The sequence below is a fragment of the Oncorhynchus tshawytscha genome, linkage group LG23 (assembly GCF_018296145.1).
Source record: "Oncorhynchus tshawytscha isolate Ot180627B linkage group LG23, Otsh_v2.0, whole genome shotgun sequence".
NCBI lineage: Eukaryota > Metazoa > Chordata > Actinopteri > Salmoniformes > Salmonidae > Oncorhynchus > Oncorhynchus tshawytscha.
Window position 1 is genome coordinate 12,828,577 of NC_056451.1, and position 26,194 is coordinate 12,854,770.

At 44.9% G+C, this 26,194-nt stretch overlaps 1 protein-coding gene across 4 annotated transcripts in view; it reads right to left on the reverse strand.

The window, feature by feature from the left end:
- Window positions 1–26,194, reverse strand: part of LOC112222934 (sterol regulatory element-binding protein cleavage-activating protein) — a 37,633-nt gene that overhangs the window by 10,212 nt on the left and 1,227 nt on the right. The window contains exons 1-13 of one of the 4 annotated variants that reach the window (XM_024385813.2): window positions 19,319–19,586; window positions 15,634–15,828; window positions 12,158–12,278; window positions 11,753–11,910; window positions 11,422–11,642; window positions 8,209–8,487; window positions 6,537–6,663; window positions 5,702–5,814; window positions 4,840–4,934; window positions 4,578–4,676; window positions 4,023–4,235; window positions 3,147–3,547; window positions 2,816–2,962 (exon numbers count right to left, since the gene is read on the reverse strand). In XM_024385813.2, the coding sequence (XP_024241581.1) occupies window positions 2,816–2,962; window positions 3,147–3,547; window positions 4,023–4,235; window positions 4,578–4,676; window positions 4,840–4,934; window positions 5,702–5,814; window positions 6,537–6,663; window positions 8,209–8,487; window positions 11,422–11,642; window positions 11,753–11,910; window positions 12,158–12,278; window positions 15,634–15,828; window positions 19,319–19,386 (2,237 nt within the window). In that variant the 5' untranslated portion in view covers window positions 19,387–19,586. Of the gene's footprint in view, window positions 1–2,815; window positions 2,963–3,146; window positions 3,548–4,022; window positions 4,236–4,577; window positions 4,677–4,839; window positions 4,935–5,701; window positions 5,815–6,536; window positions 6,664–8,208; window positions 8,488–11,421; window positions 11,643–11,752; window positions 11,911–12,157; window positions 12,279–15,633; window positions 15,829–17,897; window positions 18,050–18,249; window positions 18,406–19,318; window positions 19,587–26,194 lie in introns of those variants that run through there. The other 3 variants (XM_024385814.2, XM_024385816.2, XM_024385815.2) reach the window with 3 other exon arrangements.

Consider the following 26,194-nt stretch of genomic DNA (forward strand, 5'->3'; position numbering starts at 1 on the left):
TTTTGCTCTGTTAAAAAAAAAAACTTGTCAATAATCAACTGACTGGCTTTCTTGATAGCTATATTATTATCTCTAGTATGCAATCTGGTTCCCGCTCAGGTTATGGATGTGTCACTGCAACCTTAAAGGTCCTCAATGTTGTCACCATTGCCCTTGATTCTAAGAAATAGTGTGCTGCTATTTTTATTGACTTGGTCAAAGCTTTTGATACGGTAGACCATTCCATTCTTGTGGGCCGGCTAAGGAGTATTGGTGTCTCTGAGGGGTCTTTGGCCTGGTTTGCTAACTACCTCTCTCAAAGAGTGCAGTGTATAAAGTCAGAACATCTGCTGTCTCAGCCACTGCCTGTCACCAACCACGCTCTTCTCAATTTACATCAACAACATAGCTCAGGCAGTAGGAAGCTCTCTCATCCATTTACATGCAGATGATACAGTCTTATACTCAGCTGGCCCCTCCCTCGATTTTGTGTTAAATGCTCTACAACAAAGCTTTCTTAGTGTCTAACAAGCTTTCTCTACCCACAGGGGTTGTCTGTGGGGAGAATGTCCATCTCCCCACAGGTGTGATTACTACCTCTGAGGGTTTAGAGCTTGAGGTAGTCACCTCATACAAATACTTAGGAGTATGGCTAGACGGTGCACTGTCCTTCTCTCAGCACATATCAAAGCTGCAGGCTAAAGTTAAATCTAGACTTGGTTTCCTCTATCGTAATCGCTCCTCTTTCACCCTAGCTGCCAAACTAACCTTGATTCAGATGACCATCCTACCCATGCTAGATTACAGAGACATAATTTATAGATCAGCAGGTAAGGGTGCTCTCGAGCGGCTAGATGTTCTTTACCATTCAGCCATCAGATTTGCCACCAATGCTCCTTATAGGACACATCACTGCACTCTATACTCTTCTGTAAACTGGTCATCTCTGTCTACCCATTGCAAGACCCACTGGTTGATGCTTATTTATAAAACCCTCTTAGGCCTCACTCTCCCTATCTGAGATATCTACTGCAGCCCTCATTCTCCACATACAACACCCGTTCTGCCAGTCACATTCTGTTAAAGGTCCCCAAAGCACACACATCCTGGGTCGCTCATGCTAGCGACGGGAACAAGCTGCAACAAACACGCAAGCGGGACAGTTTTATCTCAATCTCTTAATTCAAAGACTCAATCATGACAGCTGTGGCTGCTTTGTATGATGTATTCTTGACCTTTGTGCTGTTGACTTTGCCCAATAACTTTTGTACCATGTTTTTGTGCTGCTACCATGTTGTTGTCATGCTGTGTTGCTACCATGCTGTGTTGTCATGTTTTGCTGTTATGTTGTTGTCTTAGGTCTCTCTTTATGTAGTGTTGTGTGTCTCTTGTTGTGATGTGTGTTTTGTCCTATATTTATATTTTTAATCCCAGGCCCCCGTCCAGCAGGAGGCCTTTTGCCTTTTGGTAGGCCGTCATTGTAAATAAGAATTTGTTCTTAACTGACTTGCCTAGTTAAATGAAGGTGAAATTAAATAAAAGCAAGAGTTTCAAAGGATTCTGTCCTTGATTGGACAACCATAGAGATACGATAGATTCTACTTTATTCTGGGAGAACCATCCAGGCCCCTCCTCCTTGACTTGACCCAAAGATTCTAATAGATAAATCTCCATCTGTGCCTGGCCTGTGTTCCAGAGATGACCTTCACCACTGTGACCTTTATCTCAGATATGAACCGTGAACACTGATCTGGGTTTCACAGATGACCATGAACTGATGAATATGATTCAAACCTTCCACTTCAAATGAAAAACCTCCCTGGCGTTACACATCACAGTGGACACAGTTCCAATGTTGGATCCATTTTAATATGCTATTGGTCAAGGACGTAGTATACTGCAGGAAAAACACGGGTGGTCTTAAGCAACACAGCACCCTCTCTGCCCAATTCTGTTTGTTCTAATAGAAACATTAACGTTGGCAGTACTGCCTGTTGCTTTGAGGAACCTTTGCCCCCTACTACCAACAAAATAGAACTAGGGAAAACACAGTTGAGAGACTGTTTCACTCAGTCCCAAAACCACACCAAACATCATCCACTCCACCATGACATCGTCAACCCACGGACATCTTACGAGTAACCTGACAGCCAATCAGATGAGACGGTAGACAGGAACAAAGTCTGTGAGTCAGTGAGGGGGTTCATTTTGCATGGCCCTGTGCCCCGGGTGGGTGGGGGCACCGATGCAAAACGAACCTCGCCCAATATCCAGTCAACTCAACTATAGAGATAAGAGAAAAAACTTTTCTCTTTCTTCCTACCGTTTTTGAGATAACCTTTGACACAGTGACGGACTGTTTGGCTGTGTTTCGTTTACAAAGTTAGAAAGAGGAAGAAAAGAGAGGTGTGGGACTAGCGTTGCAAATCCTGGTTGGACAGTTCCGGATTTCCTGCTTACTCCTTCCTGATTCTGAGATTCTTCCAACCAGGATTTGGGGAAAACCATTGAATTTATTGAAAGTTTCCGGAATTTTGCAACCCTACAATGCAAACATATTCTGTATGAGATGTGGGTTTGGACTGTGTGGATTATCACTGAATCTCTTGGCCTTGACACCATAATCGTTCACTATAACATTGATCTTTCGCCTGCACAGGAGCATTAGCATGGACTTTGAAGTGGTGTGCACTGTGCATGGGTGTGTGTGTGTGTGTGTGTGTGTGAGAGAAAAACATGAAGTGCATGGATTGTAGTAGGGGGAATGTTAGTCAATCTGTAGTTTGAAGGTGTTGGAAATGGAGGTTGGTGTGTGTGAGAGTGTGTCAGTACTGACTTGTAGAGCGTGAGGTCTGCGGGTAGGTCGTTAGTTTTGAGGCTGGGCGGCGGGGGGTGGCGTGTGTCCTGGGGGTGACGCGTCTCGATGGCCTCCCGGGGGCTCAGGTGAAGCGTGACGGGAATGACAGGCAGGATGCTGATGTATCTGTGGGACAGAAAGGTAACAAAATGACATTTCCTACATTAATCAATGAATTCGACCTTTCTTCCCTTCCATAACCCAAAAGCATGGTAAGTAGGGTCAACAGTGGCACAAACACTATGCACATACACGTGCACTCACACCCAATAAACACACACAGTAACTCATTCCAACTCCCCTGACCTACCTCTTGGCCAGAGTAATATTATAGTAGCTGAAGAGCGAGGGCCAGTGTCTGAAAGACAGCCTCCTCCAGCCCTCCTCATCCTCCGCCCCCCAGCTGATCTGGGGCACCAGGGGTGGGGCCTGGGCCTGGTGGGGTACTCCTTCCCTGGGAGCCCCGTGGTGACCCTGGGACTGGTTCTCTGGAAGTGGGGTGGGTTCAGCGGGGGCAGGGAGGACACTGAGGGTGCTGGCAGGGTCCCCTCCTGCTCCAGGGAAGACCGAGGCTCCTCCCAGGTGGGGGGGCAGACCCCCGGCCCCACCCTCCCCCAGGGGGCTCTGTTCAGACACCTGGGCTGCCAGGTAGGTACGGAGGCCAGCGGGGTCCGTGTAGGCCAGGATGCCAATCCAGATCACTGTACCCACCTACAATAATACAGGGATAGAGGGACATGTCAATGCATACAGAGAACTACTTGAAGGAAGTACTGTAAACGTTCACACAGTCATACAGAGACAGACAAATACTGACAGGCGAGACAGAAGGTAACACACACAGACACGACGGCCCAACAGGCAGACTCTCTGTGAAAAGGCCTTGAGACAGTCACCCTCAAGGCTTTTTCACACTGCATGTTCTTAGCCCAGTGCTAACTCACCCTCCTTTCACACAAGCATTTGTTAACACTGGACTATGTGAAACTGGGGTCGGAAGATTCCGGGAACTTTCCCCAAATTCCCAGAAAATCCAGTTGGGAAGATTCCCGGAATCAGATGGGAATAAGCAGGAAAAATCAGGAATCTTCCAATCCTAATTTCTGAAAAGCCTGTGCATTTAGCAAAATATCATGCAACCCTAACTTAAACTGTCTTTTCAGGAAGTGCCCGTAGCCAGTCTCACCATGATGAAGCGCTGGGCCAGACGTGTGCGGGCCAGGAAGTAGACCACACGGAGCCTCTTGGGCAGACGCAGGTTCCTGAAGGCGGGCGTCTGCAGGGTGATGGTGTAGGGCGAGGGCCGTGGGGGAGGAGGCGCCTCCCGAGGGCGCAGGGGGCCCGGTTTGGGAGGGGGCATCCCCGCCTCGGCCGGTAGACGGCGGTTCAGATCGGCCAACTGTGTGTGTGAGAGGACAGTTTTAGGGTGCGCGGGTATGTGGGAGAGTGTAACATGTATGAGAGTACATGTGTATGGTACATGTGTATGGATTAGTGTTAGAGTATGCATGTATCTATGACTGTAACAGAGGAACAAGGTGGATAAGAGGAACAAAGGTGGATAAAGAGAGACTGTCAATATTTTACTGAGCACTATAGACTGAGGAAATGACTCATGGATCAAGAGACCTCGCCATCACATGGCAAATGTGTGTGTGTGTGTCTATGACCTCACCTCCATGCTGTAAATTACTAAGGAAAGCACTGTTGACAGTGTGTGTGTGTGTGTGTGTGTGTTCACCTCCATGCGTCGGATGTCAATGGAAAGAACTGTGGTGAAGAAAAACATCTGAAGGAAGAAGTCAGACACCAGGCCCACCACAGCAAACAGACAGAACTCCTGGAAACACAGAAATAAACAGCAGGCCGCTCATAACATACACAGTAGAAGTGTGTGTGTGCATGTTCTGTGGCAGTACGATCTAATCTGTCTATGTGAATGAAAGTGTGCGTGTACCTGTGTTCATACGCCAGTGTGTGATAGATTGGTGTGTGTGTGTTACCTGGATAGCAGGCACCAGGGTGAAATATCCTATGAGGATGATGCACAGCTCTGTGGCCATGTTCTTCATGATAGACCAGCTCTCATTACTAAGGCCTGGAGAGGGACAACACAATACCACATTAACAAATGCTTGGATTTCACGCACACACACATTTTGTTCTTATATCCTCGTGGGGATCTAAAATCAAATCCTATTTTCCCTATCCCTAAAACTTACCATAACACAAATAATTTTTTCATGGTACTTTTTTACCCCAATTTTGTGATATCCAAATTGGTAGTTAAAGTCTTGTCTCATCGCTACAACTCCCGTACGGACTCGGGAGAGGCGAAGGTCGAGAGCCATGCGTCCCCCGAAACACGACCCTGCCAATCCGCACTGCTTCTTGACACACTGCTCGTTTAACCCGGAAGCTAGCCGCACCAATGTGTCGGAGGACACGGCGAACAGCTGGCGACCGAAGTCAGCGTGCATGCACCCGGCCCGTCACAAGGTGTCGCTTGTGACAGGCCGGGTGCATGGGTCGAAAAATGACCCGGAAATGGTAGTTTTTCTAGTTAAGCTTTATTTTGACATATTGCATGTGTATTTTCAAGAATGTTAAATATTTACAATTCTGTAGTTTGAATTTGGCGCCCTGCACTTTCACTGGATGTCCGTCCCATCTAGCCTAGAGAGGTTAAACCGCTGCGCCTCTCAGGAGGCCCCCTTGCACTAATTCTAACCTTAAAATAGCCTTTGTCCTCATGGGAAATGTCCCTACAAGGGAGAATTTGCCTTCTTTTACCATCCTCGTGGGGACTTTTGGGGATTGTAGGTCCCCACAAGGATAGAAGAACCAGCCCACACACACGCTTACCCTGAGCGATGCGTAGTTTGACCTCCAAGTCAACAGGGGTGGACACCACAGACTTGGTGAGAACCAGGACGTTCTCCAGCCCTATCACCACCACCAGATATGGGAAGATCTCACTGACAGAGAGAGGGAGACACAAGCAGAGACAACATGATTACAAAGCTGTATATTCGTGGATCAGGTAATAGATGCAAGTTTGGATGTTAGGGTGGGAGAGAGGTCAGGTTTTTCAATTTGATAGTCGTCAAATTGTCGCACAAATAAAAAACAGGTTAAAAATAGAAAAGGGGATATTTAGTAGACAAGAGTACAGATGATGAAAGAGAGAAGGGACGATTGAAGACAGACAAGGTTTGACAGACAGTAAACCAGAGATATGCTATCATTACACGTGAAGATAAGGGTTGGAGGTCAGTACGTAACAAAACTACACCACAGAAGATAAAGACCAAACACACGTGTTATTACTTCAACAGGCTTTATTGTGTGGCCATTGTGTCAATATGCACGACAGTGGGTATGTAGGTCTGTGTGCGTGTGGACCCTGGAATCTTGATTGATGGTTGGTGAGATTTGGATGGTGTGAGATGGTCACGCCATCCTCTACATTCCAATAAGCTGGGTGTGATTGGCCAGGTACGCCACATCAATATCTATCCCCGCCCTCTTAAGAATCCCTCCTCCCCTTTGAGTCCACATCTGTTGCCCTTGGTAACACAGTCCCCTGTCACTCACTGTACATTAATGTCTGCAGTCCCACAGTAGTCCATACAGATCAATGAGCAGGAGAGGGTCAGGGGCTTTTAGGATATATGTAGCGTGTGTGTGTGTTTCTTACCCTCCATTGAGTGTGGGCGTCAGGCCGAACAGGGTGCAGAGCCCCACAGACATAAGCAGAGAGCTGAGCACTGTTACCACGGCAGCCAGCGCCAAGCCCCATTTTGACTTCACCATGTCAATCTTACCTGGAGAGAGGAAGAAGTAGAGTTAGCATAGACAGAGTTTACACACACTGGGAGGAAAGAGTTAGCATAGACAGAGTTTACACACACTGGGAGGAAAGAGTTAGCATAGACAGAGTTTACACACACTGGGAGGAAAGAGTTAGCATAGACAGAGTTTACACACACTGGGAGGAAAGAGTTAGCATAGACAGAGTTTACACACACTGGGAGGAAAGAGTTAGCATAGACAGAGTTTACACACACTGGGAGGAAAGAGTTAGCATAGACAGAGTTTACACACACTGGGAGGAAAGAGTTAACATAGAGTCTACATACACTGGGAGGAAAGAGTTAGCATAGACAGAGTTTACACACACTGGGAGGAAAGAGTTAGCATAGACAGAGTTTACACACACTGGGAGGAAAGAGTTAGCATAGACAGAGTTTACACACACTGGGAGGAAAGAGTTAACATAGACAGAGGCTACACACACTGGGAGGAAAGAGTTAGCATAGACAGACTTTACACACACTGGGAGGAAAGAGTTAACATAGAGGCTACATACACTGGGAGGAAATAGTTAGCATAGACAGAGTTTACACACACTGGGAGGAAAGAGTTAACATAGAGGCTACACACACTGGGAGGAAATAGTTAGCATAGACAGAGTTTACATACACTGGGAGGAAATAGTTAGCATAGACAGAGTTTACACACACTGGGAGGAAAGAGTTAGCATAGACAGAGTTTACACACACTGGGAGGAAAGAGTTAACATAGACAGAGGCTACACACACTGGGAGGAAAGAGTTAACATAGACAGAGTTTACACACACTGGGAGGAAAGAGTTAACATAGACAGAGTCTACACACACTGGGAGGAAAGAGTTAACATAGACAGAGGCTACACACACTGGGAGGAAAGAGTTAACATAGACAGAGGCTACACACACTGGGAGGAAAGAGTTAGCATAGAGTCTACATACACTGGGAGGAAAGAGTTAACATAGGACTCTGTCTAACACCCACACTACAAAGAAGAATGTCTCTCAGCATGAGAGTTTATGCAGCTTTTAGTTGAAATGAGGTTTGTGCACTGTACATATTGCATGTGTGTGTATATGCCAGCATATTGTTGGTGCTGGCACACATTGGTGAGTCTTATCATGGTAGATTATTATGGTGGACTACAGTGTTCCTGTGTAGGAGATTATCCCTGGACGAGACAGGACCAGCCTTGGCTAGGACTCAGTCACACACACACACACACAGTAATCTGGACCTTGGCTCTGTGGCCTTGACTGGGCACCTGGGAACAATATCCCAGTGAAAACGAGACGCCCACAAAGCAAGACATCCGACTTCAGCATTTCTTTTGAAACCAATCCCCCCCCCCCTGGCTTTAGTAATGGGACACATTACTTCAATGAAGAATGGATGGAAAGAAGGATGCATCTTTAACTAAATGAAACTAAGCCAACTCTTTCAGATCAGTGCAGATGAAAGGAAGCTCTTTAGACTATTGAGATGCCACCGTGGCGCCCAGACTCCAGTCAGAGACTTACGTGTGGAGAAGTAGATGTAGGCAAAAAGTATGATGTAGGTGGTGACCAGGGGGATGAGCTCGGCCATGCCTATCTCCTCCTTGAAGTGCACGTGCACCATGTGGTCCTCGCGTAGGCTGCAGTTCACCGAGGGGTGCAGCTGGCGGAGACGTGCCCGCAGGCTAGACAGGAACCTGGCGTCGTAGCTGCCCAGGACCATGGTGATGGTGTAGGTGACCACCCTCTTCCTGCTGTACAGACTCACCCCTGTGTGTTTCACCGGGACGCCAAACAGCAGGTCTAACACACACACACACACACACACACACACACACACACACACACACACACACACACACACACACACACACACACACACACACACACACACACACACACACACACACACACACACACACACACACACACACACACACACACACACACAGACAGCATTGAACAATATCAGCATTACCAGTCTGCCTGACATTAGTTGGGGCCAGAGTATGTGAGCAGTGAGGAGCGTGCCCAATTTGACTGGAGCACGGAGCGAGATTCACAAAAGGCTGGAGCGTCAGCCATCTTGCCCGCTCTAATTTCACTCCAAAAAAGTAGCGCTCACTTCAGGAGCTCAAGGCATGTCCATCCCAGCATGCATTTGTAGTCTACTTGTGTGCTGCTATAGCCCCATGCTTTAGCTACAGCCACGGAGTTCACTAAATATTTTTTCATAAAGAAACTGATAAAACACACAGGTGCAAAATCAAGTTGACTTACAAAGATGAGGACCAAGAGCAAGAGAAGGAGTTTGTTGAGGTAGTGTCTACAACTAGAGAATCATTGTGGAATCTGAAAAGATACGTATCCCGAAAGCATGACCGTATACTACATCCACATGCTAAAAGAAAGGAACAAGGTTTGTAAATAACTAACTGTGTCATTGTAGCAAAGTATTTATAAACAAAAAAATCTGATCCCTTAATAGAGATAAATTAGGCCATAAATATTTTGGCCCAATAGGCCTGGTACATTCCCACTTTCAAGGAGCTTCCTGTTTTGATTGGGTTAATTTGCCTAAAAACCTTTAGGCCTACCTATAGAACATTTTTAAAACAACTCTACATCTCAGCTCAGCCTGGCAAGAACGGCCAAAAGGGTGTTTAGCTTCCCCAGTTGCTCTGCAAGTGTGGAGAGGATATTCTCTGCTGCTGACCTCTCCAGGCACCATCACATGAGCCTGAAGCCACAGACTGGCGTGTATTCAAAACATTTATTAAAAGGCACTGTAGACAGACTAATAAGGCATTTTTCATTTCCTTTGCATTTAATTCTAAGTAAGTCACAGCCTAAATGCCAAATTTATAGACTACAATGATTTAATACAACTAAATGTTGTTTAAATGCTGAGCACTATGTTCCTACCAGCCTGGGGTTGCATTCACAAATGCTTCACAATGTATTTCTTTGTAGGCTGCAGCCTTGAAATAATTGAAATAATAGCCTAAATAATTAGTTCCTTCTTAGGCTCCATGTCTGGCTCCTGACCTGTTTAGAGTGTTTATATGCAGTTTAATATGACATGTAGCCTATTTGGAATGATGTTCACTTCTTACATTCATCTTCACATGTTTATTCAAACAGCTTTCAGTCAAATCCATATGGTTTGGTTTCAACACTTAAAAAACAATTGGTACACCATAGTGCCCCCAAAGCTCATCACTAAGCTGAGGAGCCTAGGACTAAACACCTCCCTCTGCAACTGGATCCTGGACTTCCTGACGGGCCGCCCCCAGGTGGTGAGGGTAGGTAACAACACATCTGATCCACGCTGATCATCAACACGAGGGCCCCTCAGGGATGCGTGCTCAGTCCCCTCCTGTACTCCCTGTTCACCCATGACTGGATGGCCAGGCACGACTCCAACACCATCAATAAGTTTGCAGACGACAGATGTAGGCCTGATCACCGACAACGATGAGACAGCCTATAGGGAGGAGGTCAGAGACCTGGCAGTGTGGTGCCAGGATAACAACCTTTCCCTCAACGTGATCAAGACAAAGGAGATGATCGTGAACTACAAGACAAGGAGGGCAGAGCGCGTCCCCATTTTCATCGACGGGGCTCTAGTGGAGCAGGTTGAGCGATTCAAGATCCTTGATGTCCACATCACCAACAATTATCATGATCCAAACACACCAAGACAGTCGTGAAGAGGGCACGACAACCCCTATTCCCCCTCGGAGACTGAAAAGATCTGTCATGGGTCCTCAGATCCTCAAAACGTTATACAGCTGCACCATCGAGAGCATTCTGACTGGTTCCATCACCGCCTGGTATGGCAACTGCTCGGCCTCCGACCACAAGGCACTACAGACAGTAGTGAATATGGTCCAGTACATCACTGGGGCCAAGCTTCCTGCCATCCAGGACCTCTATACCCGGCGGTGTCAGAGGAAGGCCCTAAAAATTGCCAAAGACTCCAGCCACCCTAGTAATAGACTGTTCTCTCTGCTACCTCAAGGCAAGTACCGGAGTGCCAAGCCTTGGTCCAAAAGGCTTCTTAACAGCTTCTACCCCCAAGTCAAATGGCTACCCAGACTTTTTGCTTTGAACCCCCCATCACTACCACCTTTTACGCTGCTCCTACTCTGTTTATTATCTATGCATAGTCATTTTACATAGCCCCCGCACATTGACTCTGTACCGGTACCCCCTGTATATAGGCCGTCACTGTAAATAAGAATTTGTTCTTAACTGACTTGCCTAGTTAAATAAAAAGGTTAAATAAAATACAAATAAGTAAAATATAGCCTCGCTACTGTTATTTTATTGTTGCTCTTTAATTATTTGTTATTTTTCACTAGAAAATACTTCAACACTTATTTTTCTTAAAACTGCATTGTTGGTTAAGGGCTTGTAAGTTAGCATTTCACTGTAATCTGTTGTATTCAGCGCATGTGACAAAAACAATTTGATTTGATTTGTAGATCTAGGTAGTCACAAAAATAGACGGGTGTTGGTTAAATTGTGATTTTAATGAATGGAGCGAATTTGGCGCGGGTCTTTAGTGGAAATGACATGGAGCGCAAGCACCACTCCATTAGTGATGAGCGGCTCTGCTCACACACTCTGGTTGGGGCTCAATGAGCATTAGCCAAAGGGATACAAAAGGATGATTCCTTTGCTCTGCCCTCCATTTACCTCACCCCTCCCGTCCCTTCCTCCCCTCTCTACCTCTCAGTGTGGCGGAGGTGTGCAGTCCTTTGGGTTCGTGCTGGTGGACGGTCTTCAGCAGGTCGGGGTCAGAGTCAAACAGCTCCCGCTGGTTCTGCCAGTAGTTGCCGGGGGAGACCAGCAGACAACCATGCTCCGGCAGCACTGTCTGCATACGCCGTAACCCCGGCAACAGGTCCGTCACCTGCAGGCAGAGCGCCTCCAGGCTCCTGACCCCAGAACTGCAAAGAGACGAAAGGTAAGTCCGGTCAAGTCAAGATGCATTTTAAAACGGTAGAGAAAGCTCGAGGTGGGGGAGAGACATTGGATGTGCGTGTGTAGTTTCCCATACCCGTCGTTGTGTACATGGTTGCGGATCTCCTCCAGCAGGCTGAATACGCGGCCCAGTGGGGAGCGGAACACGTCCACAGGGACCAGCGTACTGTCCCAGGGAGACACAGCTGCCTTCACCAGGACCTGTTGGATGTAGGCCACCGGAGGACCCCGATACTGGAGGAACAGAGCCATAGAGGGTTTTGAAAAACATGGCAGAGAAGCGGATGAGTTTGTTATTTTACAGTCCCTTTTTCAGCTGGTATTTCAAACACTCAATGCAATTGGTAACTACCTGGTACCAAATGGTACTTAGTGGTGTTAGGTTTATTTTTTAAAGATCATGATATTACAAATGTACCATGTAAACAGTCAAGCCATGTGGGTACTGTAAGTGGGGTGATCTTTTGACCATGAGTCTTACCCAGTCAGGCCGCTCGCCGAGGTCTCCCTGGGGCTCATGGGAAGGGACGGTATAATCTCGGACCCGTGTGGTGAACTCCACCGGCCCGGTCCCCGGCAGAGGCAGCCGCAGCAGGGGGTAACTGAGAGGGGGGGGAGAGAGCGATGACTTGGGAGAACATGGGAGTGGAGAATAAGTGACAGTGTGGTCTGAATATTAGTTACAGGCTTGAGTATTGTGAATTATTATCCCAGCACTAAAATACACACCCTCTACCAAAATGATAATTTCCTTACAGTTAAAAAAAATAAACGCAACATGCAACAATTTCAAAGATTTTACTGAGTTACAGTTCAAATAAGGAAATCAGTCAATTGAAAAAAAATTATTAGGCCCTAATCTATGGATTTCACATGACTGGGAACACAGATATGCATCTGTTGGTCACAGATACCTTAAAAGAAACGGTAGGGGCGTGGATCAGAAAACCAATCAGTATCTGGTGTGACCATTATTTGCCTCATGTAGCAATACATCTCTTTAGCATAGAGTTGATCAATCAAATTTGATTTGATTTGATTTGAAGCTGTTGCAAAGTTGCTGGATATTGGCGGGAACTGGTACAAGCTGTCGTACACATCGTTCCAGAGCATCCCAAACATGCTCAATGGGCGACATATCTGGAGAGTATGCAGGTCATGGAAGAACTGGGACATTTTCAGCATCCAGGAATTGTGTACAGATCCTTGCGACATGGGGCTGTGCATTATCATACTGAAAAATTAGGTGATTGCGTCGGATGAATGGCACAATAATGGGCCTCAGGATCATGTCACGGCATCTCTGTGCATTCAAATCGCCATCGATAAAATGCGATTGTGTTCATAGTCTGTAGCTTATGCCTGCCTATAACATAACCCCACTGCCACCCTGGGGAATTATGTTCACAATAGCAAACCACTCGCCCACACGACGCCATCTGCTGGTACAGTTGAAACCAGGATTAATCCGTGAAGAGCACACTTCTCCAGTGTGCCAATGGCTATCTAATGTGAGCATTTGCCCACTGAAGTTGGTTGCGATGCTGAACTGCAGTCAGGTCAAGACCTTGGTGAGGACGACGAGCACGTTCCCTGAGATGGTTTCTGACAGTTTGTGCAGAAATTCTTCAGTTGTGCAAACCCACAGTTTCATCAGCTGTCTGGGTGGCTGGTCTCAGACAATCCCACAGGTGTAGGCTAATTGCACGCTCCCTCAAAACTTGAGACATCTGTGGTATTTTGTTGTGTGACAAACCTGCATATTTTTGAGTGGCTTTTTATTGTCCCCAGCACAATGTGCACCTGTGTAATGATTGTGCGGTCAATTAGCTTCTTGATATACCACACCTGTTAGGTGGATGGATTATCTTGGCAAAGGCGAAATGCTCACCAACAGGGATGTAAACAAATGTGTGCACCAAATTTGAGAGAATTTCAGGGATCTTTTATTTTAACACATGAAACCAACACTACATGTTGCGTTTATATTTTTGTTCAGTATAATAATACATGTATGTGTATATAAGCATCCCTGAGTGTGCAAGTGTGTGAATGTCTGTGTAAGTGAAAAAAATAAGTCGGTGCCACTGCCTCCCCTGTCCTTTGTTGGCAGATTTAGCATTAACTAGAGACCGACCACCCGTTTCCCTGGGAAGAGGTTGGCTCTTACGAAACACACTGAGATTTACAAGATTTAGTACACCGATACACTCGCACGTGCACAATTGCATGCCCCACACACTGACACAGGAACGAACACACACACATACACACACTTAATGAGAAAAGGATTGAAGGGGTTTAGCGCTTAATATGTATGCCGATACCATATCCACTCATGAATGTGTGTTTGTAAAACATGAGTCTACTAATGCTCACTAATTCCACCCTAATGCAAGAGTAAGTAACTACAACCTTTCATCCCAGGTTGTCATCGTCTTCACTCAACCATTCTCCTAGAAATGACCACTTTCTAGGGCCCATTTGCCCTGTGAACAAACTCATTTTAAATGTCGGAAAAAAACGAAGAAAACCAACAAGTGCATTAAGTTCAAGGGCGCCTCCAAAATTCATGGAAAGCTACGAGGCTACTGAGGCTAAGACAAACAGCCAGAGTGACAGTGCTGCATTTGTCTGTCTCTGTTAGGCCATTGGGTACACTTTTACCACGACTGGAAATGATGGCGACAGCCTGGCAATACTGTAGCAAAGGGATGAATGTAGGTACAAATTTGGAGGACGCCAACCATAACCAGTTAAAATCTCTTAAAATCTTATTACCCCTCGTGAGGAGACTACCCCACTGTGAAGGGTATAGGCCTTGCTCTGTTGCCTTCAAAGTTGAAGCCCACTTCCATAGACGAGCAAAAGCATTTCAAACCTCTTGAATAATTAACTAAAGATTCCACCAGGGCATTGGGAAATTGATTTTCAGGTGAGGACTGAACACACTGAAACGTTTACGGGGGTTCTATACACTAAACACTGTCAATACTGACTCAGTATCCCTGACCTGCACCACATCAAAATGTGCAGTTTGCATAGTTCCAAAGTATAGTACAATAAATACAATATATTTGGTCACATACACATATTTAGCAGATGTTATTGCGGGTGTAGCGAAATGCTTGTTTTTTTTAATAGTGACGTGACTGACAGTGTTGCTCAGTATCTAAGTGCTTGAACACTCTTTCATCCTGGTTCTTTGGCAGCCTGTCAGGCCACGGGATACAGATTTCTCTTTGAGGACACTACACCCTCTCTCCCTCTCCCTCTCTCTAAGGTCACTGTACTGCCACAAAGGGCTTTTGTTTTGCAGCAGGAGCCCCCACCTCCTGGGAGGCAGATGGAGGGCCAGGAACACACAGATAGGCCTATTCTCCAGGGGTCACTTTCTCACAGCCCTCTGCTGTGTCTCTCTTTTTAACTCTGCTTCCACCCCTTTAATTCCCTGCACTCAGTGCAGCCGTCAGCCAGCCGTGCTTTTGGCAGTGCACTGCTGCCTCCACGGTTCCATGCTGTACCGTATTCGTTCCATCCTGTCCTGACTTCTCATCTGTGACCTTTCAACTGTGACGGGGTTGACCTCTAATGTGGAACTCTGAGGTGGAAAAGTGTGTGTTCTGTTCCGAGTGCTGATTTATGTGTATGGCTATGGCCGTTTCATTTAGTTGACTGGGTTTTGCAGGGCCTGCTCCTTTTTCTCCCACCTCTGTTGTTGACCTCTTTTTTTTTTTTTTTTAAATGTTCATCCATCTGCTTCTCTTCTATTTTACTGACCTACCATCTCACCTCTGCCCATGTGGATAGAAAAAATACATACAATCCTTTCAAAACCTGCCAAAAACATGTTCAGAGAAACCAGTACAAGAACTCTCACATATAATCTCTTGAAGATCCACACGCCCATCCCCAGAACCCCCTTCCCTCACAGACACTCCCCTTCCTCAGACGTACCAGCAGGCGAGAATACTGGCAGAGGTGAAGAGGATGATGGGCACCGGATAGGAAGCGCAAAGCAGCCCATGGCGGTAAAACGCCGCCGAGATCTTCTCTCGCAGCCGCTCTCTCACCGTCATCCTGGGGGGCGGGGTCAGCTGCCGGCCATCGGGAGGGCGAGCGAGGACGGAGTGCCGTGGGGCATCCAGGGACCTAGGGAACCACAGAGACGAGAGGTGTGGGTTAACACAAACTCAGAGATACCATGGTTGGGGTCAATTCAAATGGAATGCAGTCAATTCAGGAAGTGATTTGAATTGAAAATTAACAAATGGAAAAAGCTTTGAATTAAAGCATAGAACATAGGTACTCTTTTTAAAATTATTGACCTGGAATTTCAGTTTACTTCCTGAATTGACTGCCTTCATTTTGAATTGACCTCAACCCTGGAGGATACTCGGCACTCACCACATAATCAGCTGCTGCTGAATGTGGCCTGTGTTCATGTTGCTTTGGACGAGTCTGCCTTATTACCAATTTATTACACAAAACACCTCAAACCTATATATGGTCACACACTGCAGAAACCAAAGAGAAGCTAACTCCCTGTCCCATCAGAAACACCATAGATATCACGTCCACATTTCCCATCCCTAACACCACCACAAGATATTTGGTCTTAGCTGTACGTCCCAAGTACAACCTCCATTTAGCGACAACCTTACCAGATTGGCTAGGCTACATCACAGTATCTTCTACCCCCCACCCTCAGACAAATGCAGCCCTGCCACAGCATCTATCTAGCTAGTCTAGTTACTGTCACAGACAAACTCAGCCCTGCCACAGCATCTATCTAGCTAGTGTAGTTACTATTATAGAGGTTGACCGATTAATCGGAATGGCCGACTTCAAGTTTTCATAACAATCGGAAATCGGTATTTTTTGGCGCCGATTTTATTTTACATTTTTTTTACCTCTTTATTTAACTAGGCAAGTCAGTTAAGAACACATTCTTATTTTCAATTACGGCCTAGCAACGGTGGGCTAACTGCCTCGTTCAGGGGCAGAAAGACAGATTTTCACCTTGTCAGCTCGGGGGATCCAACCTTGCAACCTTACAGTTAACTAGTCCAACGCAATAACGACCTGCCTCTCTCTCGTTGCACTCCACAAGGAGACTGCCTGTTACGCAAATGCTGTAGGCCAAGGTAAGTTGCTAGCTAGCATTAAACTTATCTTATAAAAAACAATCACTAGTTAACTACACATGGTTGATGATATTACTAGATATTATCTAGCGTGTCCTGTGTTGCATATAATCTGACTGAGCATACAAGCATACAAGTATCTGACTGAGCAGTGGTAGGCAGAAGCAGGCGCGTAAACATTCATTCAAACAGCACTTTCGTGCGTTTTGCCAGCAGCTCTTCGTTGTGCGTCAAGCATTGCGCTGTTTATGACTTCAAACCTATCAACTCCCGAGATGAGGCTGGTGTGACCGAAGTGCAATGGCTGGCTAGTTAGCGCACGCTAATAGCGTTTTCAAACTTCACTCGCTCTGAGCCTTGGGGTGGTTGTTTCCCTTGCTCTGCATGAGTATCGCTGCTTCGATGTGGTGGCTGTTGTCGTTGTGTTGCTGGTTCGAGCCCAGGGAGGAGCGAGGAGAGGGACGGAAGCTATACTGTTACACTGGCAATACTAAAGTGCCTATAAGAACATCCAATAGTCAAAGGTTAATGAAATACAAATGGTATAGAGGGAAATAGTCCTACAATAACTACAACTTCTTACCTGGGAATATTGAAGACTCATGTTAAAAGGAACCACCAGCTTTCATATGTTCTCATGTTCTGAGCAAGGAACTGAAACATTAGCTTTCTTACATAGCACATATTGCACTTTTACTTTCTTCTCCAACACTTTGTTTTTGCATTTAAACCAAATTGTACATGTTTCATTATCTACTTGAGGCTAAATTGATTTTATTGGTGTATTATATTAAGTTAAAATAAGTGTTAATTCAGCATTGTTGTAATTGTCATTATTAAAAATTTTAAAAAACGTTTTAAAAAACGTCCGATTAATCGGTATCGGGTTTTTTGGTCCTCCAATAATCGGTATCGGCGTTGAAAAATTATCGGTCGACATCTAGTTACTATCCCAGACAAACTCAGCCCTGCCACAGCATCTATCTAGCTAGTGTAGTTATTATCCCAGACAAACTCAGCTCTGTCCCAGTTGCCTTTCTTTAAATCGGAAAAAGTAACTTTCTGTCTCAGTACCTGTTCAGGGGGAAGTCTGGCTGCCTCTCACGCTCTCTCGTGCCTGTTTGGCCTAAGTCCTCCAAAAGCACCGGATTTTAAAGGTTTCACGGAGATCCCTGGCTTAAAACAACAGAGCCCTATTTCAGGCACCACAGCCAAAGTGTGACTGACTGGCTCAGCTCTACCCCCTGAGTACTCTGGAAACATTCCTGGGGGAATTTAGCCTACCTCTGGAGCGGCTTGATCTTCCACTATAAATACTCTATATACAGTAAACACAGCAGGCAGCAACACACACACATACCAGCAAATGGCTAGAGGGTAAACCGACGGTTGAATTTAATCAGAGGCCTCGAGTGCCGTGACTCACCCCATTTCTACGTTGCTCTACATTTTGACCTGATATCTAGCCTGTAGGTCCCATTATGCCCTGTTCGTCCATCTCCTCAGTCCTTCCCTGGTGTTGTGGTGCAGGAAAGCGAGGCCTGAGTTGGCAGGTGCTCAACAACATCTCCGTCAGTGAGTTAATCCGGGATAGGAAACGCCACAACGAGGCTCACAGGTCTACGCCCCCACCCTCTCTACCTCTTTTTCCCTAGTCTCTCCATCCTGCAGTTACACGGGTGAGGCAGACTTAACAGGTCTGTACACACGTCAGGCAGGCAGTCAAGTCAGTCTGCACATGACAGTGAGTTTATTTTTATTTTACCTTTATTTAACTAGGCAAGTCAGTTAAGAACAAATTCTTATTTTCAATGACGGCCTAGGAACAGTGGGGTATTTGCCTTGTTCAGGGGCAGAAGGACAGATTTTTACCTTGTCAGCTCGGAGATTCGATCTTGCAACCTTCCGGTTACTAGTCCAATGCTCTAACCACTAGGCGACCTGCCGCCCCAGTCGTCAGTGCATACCTCAGACTAAGGCATTTTAAGACAAAGAAAACGACTGACCCAGCCAGCAATACCAGAGACTTTATGATGCCAAGTCGAGACATGTGCCACTATGGATTCCAGTAGCCCAGCTCAGGGAGGGGGCAGCAGTTCACCTTCAGTAGGCCTACCTGCTTAACCACTCATACAGCAAACAATACAGCTTCTGACAAAACAGAGCATGTCATTATGTTCCAAAAGCACTTTTGCGAGAACATCAGGGACAAAAATGCCTCCCAAAACTATCAACCTCTTTTTACATAGTAGCCTGTGTACTGTGTACATGTTTTTCTAGTTGCAAGTTCCCAGGAAATGGAAATAAGATTATAATTTAAATGGTGCGTACCGGTAGGCTACATTTTCCAAAACATTTGCACACGCTTCTCTCAGAAACATGTTTGTTAGCTCATGGAGGAATTGGTAACAGAGTTACACAAGACTAGGCTTAAGATTTCATCATATGCTGCTCGGAAGAAGAGTTTGCCTGAAGAAAACCAAATAAATGCTTACCTCCTAACGATGCTTCCTAAAATCCCCAGTTTGAAGGCATCGCTGGATCCTATACAGTCCATTGCCATGATCCACACCTGTGTAAGGGGTCTTAAAACCCAATGTAAAAAAGCTAAGACTCCTGGCAAGTAGCACCATAAATGCAGGGATTTTAGGCTGCATTGAGAAGCAGCACGATTGTATTTCAGCTCCCTTCTCCCATAGTGAACTGAGCACTTGCTCCTCAACTCTAATGCACCATAACTGTACAGACCATTCTTGAGTCAATGTCAGCTGGGACTAATGCCTGAAGGCTTTATTGCGACAACTCATTTACAGCCACCCATTTACAAACACACAGGGAGCAAATTGGCCCAGTCAATCAGTAACCACTATTATGTCATCGAAAATGGCAAAAACCCGGTCCAAAAACTACAATGAAAACGTTGAGTGACCCGTCACAAAGGCTTTAGTGATGAGACACAATGAACATTTAAATGAGAAAAATCAGTGGGCCTATGTGTATTGTGCACAAAAAAAACTCCTTAACATTCACATACTGAGTTGAATTAAATATCAGCTTTTTTTTAAAGAAAATTGTATGTAACGTGAATGTGTGGGCGTGTGTGGTTTGAACATGCATGAAACATACAGTAGGTGAATGAATGTGAGAAGTGTAAAAATGTGAAAGTGCACAGTGTCAATAAGTCTATATTTGACTTTGAGTTTCGAATTTGGACGGCAGATGGTTTGACTTCAACTAACCAAGTTTTAAGCAAAGATATAAAAATATAAAAATAGATAGCGCATGATTGTCTTTGCGACTACACTTGAAGAAACTTTCAAAAGTTTTTAACATTTTCCATATTGACTGACCTTCATGTCTTAAAGTAATGATGGACTGTCGTTTCTCTTTGTTTATTTGAGCTGTCCTTGCCATAATATGGCCTTGGTCTTTTACCAAATAGGGCTTTCTTCTGTATACCATACCTTGTCAAGACACAACAGATTGGCTCAAACGCATTAAGAAATTCCACAAATGAACTTAACAAAGCACACCTGCTAATTTAAACGCATTCCATTCCAGGTGACTACCTCATGAAGCTGGTTGAGAGAATGCCAAGAGTGTGCATAGCTGTCAAAGGCAAAGGGTGGCTACTTTGGAGAATCTGAAATATAAAATATATTTTGGATTTGTTCAACACTTTTTTGGTTAATTCATGATTCCATGTGTTTTTTAATAGTTTGGATGTCTTCACTATTATTATACAATGTAGAAAATAGTTTTAAAAAATAAAGAAAAACGCTTGAATGAGTAGGTGTCCACCCCAAATGTGTTACTAGTACTGTGTATACACACACACACACATACACACAGTTGAAATCAGAAGTTTACATACGCTTAGCTTATAGTCATTAAAACTTGTTTTTCAACCACTCCACAAATTTCTTGTTAACTTCTCTAGGGTAGGGGGCAGCATTGGGAATGTTGGATGAAAAGCGTGCCCAAATTAAACTGCCTGCTACTCAGCCATAAAAGCTATAATATGCATATAATTTGTAGATTTGGATAGAAAACACTGAAGTTTCTAAAACTGTTTGAAGGTGTCTGTGAGTATAACAGAACTCATATGGTAGGCAAAAACCTGACTAAAAATCCAACCAGGAAGTGGGAAATCTGAGGTTTGTAGTTTTTCAACTCTTGGCCTATCAAATACACAGTGTCAATGGGGTCATATTGCACTTCCTAAGGCTTCCACTAGATGTCAACAGTCTTTAGAACCTTGTTTGATGCTTCTACTGTGAAGTGGGGGGGCGAATGAGAGGGGATTGTGTCAGAGGTCTGGCAGAGTGCCACGAGCTCAGTCTCGCGCACTCACGTGATAGTTAGCTCTGTTCCATTGCAATTCTACAGACATAGGAATTCTACGGTTGGAACATTATTGAAGATTTATGTTAAAAACATCCTAAAGATAGATTCTATACATCGTTTGACATGTTTCTACGGACTGTAACGGAACTTTTTGTCTGCTCCTAGTGATCGTGCGTCGTGAGTTTGGATTGTGTACCGAACAAAAAGAAGGTATTTGGACATAAATGGACAAATATCGAACAAAACAAACATTTGTTGTGGAACTGGGATTCCTGGGAGTGCATTCTGATGAAGATCATCAAAGGTAAGTGAATATTTATAATGCTATTTCTGACTTCTGTTGAATACACAACATGGTGGATATCTGTTTGGGTTGTTTTGGTCTCTGAGCGCCGTACTCAGATTATTGCATGGTGTGCTTTTTCCGTAAAGTTTTTTTGAAATCTGACACAGCGGTTGCATTAAGGAGAAGTGGATCTAAAATTACATGCATAACAATTGTATCTTTTAGCAATGTTTATTATGAGTATTTCTGTAAATTGATGTGGCACTCTGCAAAATCACCGGAGGTTTTGGAACTACTGAACATAACGTGCCAATGTAAACTCAGATTTTTGGATATAAATATGAACTTTACTGAACAAAAAATACATGGATTGTGTAACATGAAGTCCTATGAGTGTCATCTGATGAAGATCATCAAAGGTTAGTGATTAATTTTATCTACATTTCTGCTTTTTGTGACTCCTCTCTTTGGCTGGAAATATGGCTGTGTTTTTCTGTGACTTGGCTCTGACCTAACATAATCGTTTGGTTTGCTTTCGTTGTAAAGCCTTTTTGAAATCGGACACTGTGGTGGGATTAACAAGAAGTGTATCTTTAAAATGGTGTAAAATACATGTACGTTTGAGGCATTTTAATTATGGGATTTCTGTTGTTTTGAATTTGGCGCCCTGCAGTTTCACTGGTAGTTGACTAGGTGGGACGCTACCGTCCCCCGTACCCTAGAGAGGTTAACAAACTATAGTTTTGGCAAGTCGATTAGGACATCTACTTTGCGCATGGCACAATTCATTTTTCAAACAATTGTTTACAGATTATTTTGCTTATATCTGTCTCACAATTCCAGTGGGTCAGAAGTTTACATACAGTCAACTTAGTGTGCCTTTAAACAGCTTGGGAAATTCCAGAAAATTATGGCATGGCATCATTTGAGTCAATTGGAGGTGTACCTGTGGATGTATTTCAAGGCCTACCTTCAAACTCAGTGCCTCTTTGCTTAACATCATGGGAAAATCATAAGAAATCAGCCAAGACCTCAGAAAGAAAAAGTCTGGTTCATCCTTGGGAGCAATTTCCAAACGCCTGAAGGTACCACGTTCATCTGTACAAACTATAGTACACAAGTGTAAACACCATGGGACCACGCAGCCGTCATACCGCTCAGGAAGGAGATGCGTTCTGTCTCCTAGAGATGAATGTACTTCGGTGCGAAAAGTGCAAATCATTCCCAAAACTGCAAAGGACCTTGTGAAGATGCTGGAGGAAACAGTTACAAAAGTATCAATATCCACAGTAAAACGAGTCCTATAGAGACATAACCTGAAAGGCCGCTCAGCAAGGAAGAAGCCACTGCTCCAAAACCGCCATAAAAAAAGCCAGACTACGGTTTGCAACTGCACATGGGGATAAAGATCGTACTTTTTGGAGAAATGTCCTCTGGTCTGATGAAACAAAAATAGAACTGTTTGGCCATAATGACCATCGTTATGTTTGGAGGAAATAAGGGGGAGGCTTGCAAGCCTAAGAACACCACCCCAACCGTGAAGCACGGGGGTGGCAGCGCCATGTTGTGGGGGGGGGGGCTTTGCTGCAGGAGGGAATGGTGCACTTCACAAAATAGACAGCTTCATGAGACAGGAAAATTATGTGGAGATATTGAAGCAACATCTCAAGACATCAGTCAGGGTTAAAGCTTGGTCGCAAATGGGTCTTCCAAATAGACAATGACACCAAGCATACTTCCAAAGTTGTGGCAAAATAGCTTAAGGACAACAAAGTCAAGGTATTGGAGTGGCCATCACAAAGCCCTGACCTCAATCACAGAGAGAATTTGTGAGCAGAACTGAAAAAGCATGTGCGAGCAAGGAGGCCTACAAACCTGACTCAAGTTACACCAGCTCTGTCAGGAGGAATGGGCTAACATTCACCCAACTCATTGTGGGAAGCTTGTGGAAGGCTACCCAAAACGTTTGACCTAAGTTAAACAATTTAAAGGCAATGCTAGCAAATACTAATTGAGTGTATGTAAACTTCTGTCCTTAAAACAAGTCAAAATGAGGCTCAGTAGTGCGTGTGGCCTCCACGTGCCTGTATGACCTCCCTACAACGCCTGGGCATGCTCCTGATGAGGTGGCGGATGGTCTCCTGAGGGATCTCCTCCCAGACCTGGACTAAAGCATCCGCCAACTCCTGGACAGTCTGTGGTGCAACGTGGCGTTGGTGGATGGAGCGAGACATGATGTCCCAGATGTGCTCAATTGGATTCAGGTCTAGGGAACGGGCGGGCCAGTCCATAGCATCAATGCATTCCTCTTGCAGGAACTGCTGACACACTCCAGCCACATGAGGTCTAGCATTGTCTTGCATTAGGAGGAACCCAGGGCCAACCGCACCAGCATATGGTCTCACAAGGGGTCTGAGGATCTCATCTCGGTACCTAATGGCAGTCAGGCTACCTCTGGCGAGCACATGGAGGGCTGTGCAGCCCCGCAAAGAAGTGCCACCCCACACCATGACTGGCCCACCGCCAAACCGGTCATGCTGGAGGATGTTGCAGGCAGCAGAACGTTCTCAGAACTTATTTTCCACCATAATTTACAAATAAATTCATTAAAAATCCTACAATGTGATTTTCTGGATTTTTTTTTCTCATTTTGTCTGTCATAATTGAAGTGTACCTATGATGAAAATTACAGGCCTCATCTTTTTAAGTGGGAGAACTTGCACAATTGGTGGCTGACTAAATACTTTTTTGCCCCACTGTATATACATACATACATACATACACATATATACACACTGAACAAAAATATAAACGCTACATGCAACAATTTCAAAGACTTACCAAGTTATAGTTCATATAAGGAAAACAGTTCATTGAAATAAAAGGATTGGACCCTAATCTATGAATTTCACATGACCAAAGTATCTGGACACCTGCTCATCAAACATCTCTTTCCAATATCATGGGCATTAATATGGAGTCGGTTCCCCCTTTGCTGCTATAACAGCCTCCACTCTTCTGGGAAGGCTTTCCACTAGATGTTGGAACATTCCTGGGGGGAGCTGGGGACTTGCTTCCATTCAGCCACAAGAGCATTAGTCAGGTCGGGCACTGATGTTGAGCGATTAGGTCTGGCTCGCAGTCTGCATTCCAATTCATCCCAAATGTGTTCAATGGGGTTGAGGTCAGGGCTCTGTGAGGGCCAGTCAAGTTCTTCCACACCGATCTCGAACAACCATTTCTTTATGGACCTAGCATCATGCTCAGAGGCATTGTCATGCTGAAACGGGAATGGGCCTTCCCCAAACTGTTACCACACAGTTGGAAGCACATAATCGTTTAGAATGTCATTGTATGCTGTAGTGTTAAGATTTCCCTTCACTGGAACTAAGGAGCCTAGCCCGAACCATGAAAAACAGCCCCAGACCAGTATTCCTCCTTCACCAAACGGGTGTGGCGGAAATAGCCAAATCCAGTGATGTTAAGGGGTGGCCACATAGTTTGTATATATAGCGCACCTTTAAAAAAAAGTTACGGGATGGATCAGAAAACTGGTCAGTATCCGGTGTAACCACCATTTATTTGCCTCATGCAGCACAACATTTCCTTCTCATAAAGTTGATCAGGCTGTTGATTGTGGCCTGTGGAATGTTGTCCCACTCCTCTTCAATGGCTGTGCAAAGTTGCTGGATATTGGTGGGAACTGGAACACGCTGTTATACACCTTGATACAGAGAATCCCAAACATGCTCAATGGGTGATACCAATACCATAACCCCATCGCAACCATGGGGCACTCTGTTCACATTGACATCAGCAAACCACTCGCCCACATGTGGTCTGCGGTTGAGGCCGGTTGGACGTACTGCCAAATTCTCTAAAAACAGAAATTCTCTGCTTATGGCAGAGAAATTAACATTAAATTCTCTGGTAACAGCTCTGGTGGACATTCCTGCTGTCATGATACCAATTACACGCTTCCTCAAAACTTGAGACATCTTTGGCATTGTGTTGGATGACAAAACCTGCATTTTAGAGTGGCCTTTGGTCCCCGCACAATGTGCACCTGTGTAATGATCATGCTGTTTAATCATCTCCTTGATGATTACTTATTACTGTCAGGTGGATATATTATCTTGGCTAAGTAGAAATGCTCATTAACAGGTAAGTACATTTGTGCAGAACATTTGAGAAATGTGTACATATGGAACATTTCTGGATTTTTAATTTCAGCTCATGAAACCAACACTTTACATGTTGCATTTATATTTTTGTTCAGTGTCGATGCTCTTTCAGATCTGGAGGAGAGGAGCTGTTCAAAACATTGAGCCTGTTTATGTGAAGAGAAGTAGATCTTACAGAGTAGGGGTAGGCAACCCTGTTCGGTTTCAGGCACCACACCTGACCAACTGAGCTGATTGATCAGTTCAATGATTGCCTAAATTCAACACACCTGGTCTTTCAGGTCAGTTAAATTACAAACATGTAGTGCCTGCAGCACTCCAGGACCTGGGTTGTCTAACTCTGTTCTAAACGGTGATGCTTTGTCATTAATGTTTCTGTACGATCACTGTTTCCCTTCTCTACGGCTGCTCAGATGGCACAAAGTGGGACAAAAAAAAAAAACACCCCTCCCCACCAAAGACAATCGCCCCTCATCCCTCTCAACATCCTCCTGGTCAATCTCCATGGGCAGAGAAATCCAAAATACTCAGTTACTTAATGTGTAGGTGTTGAC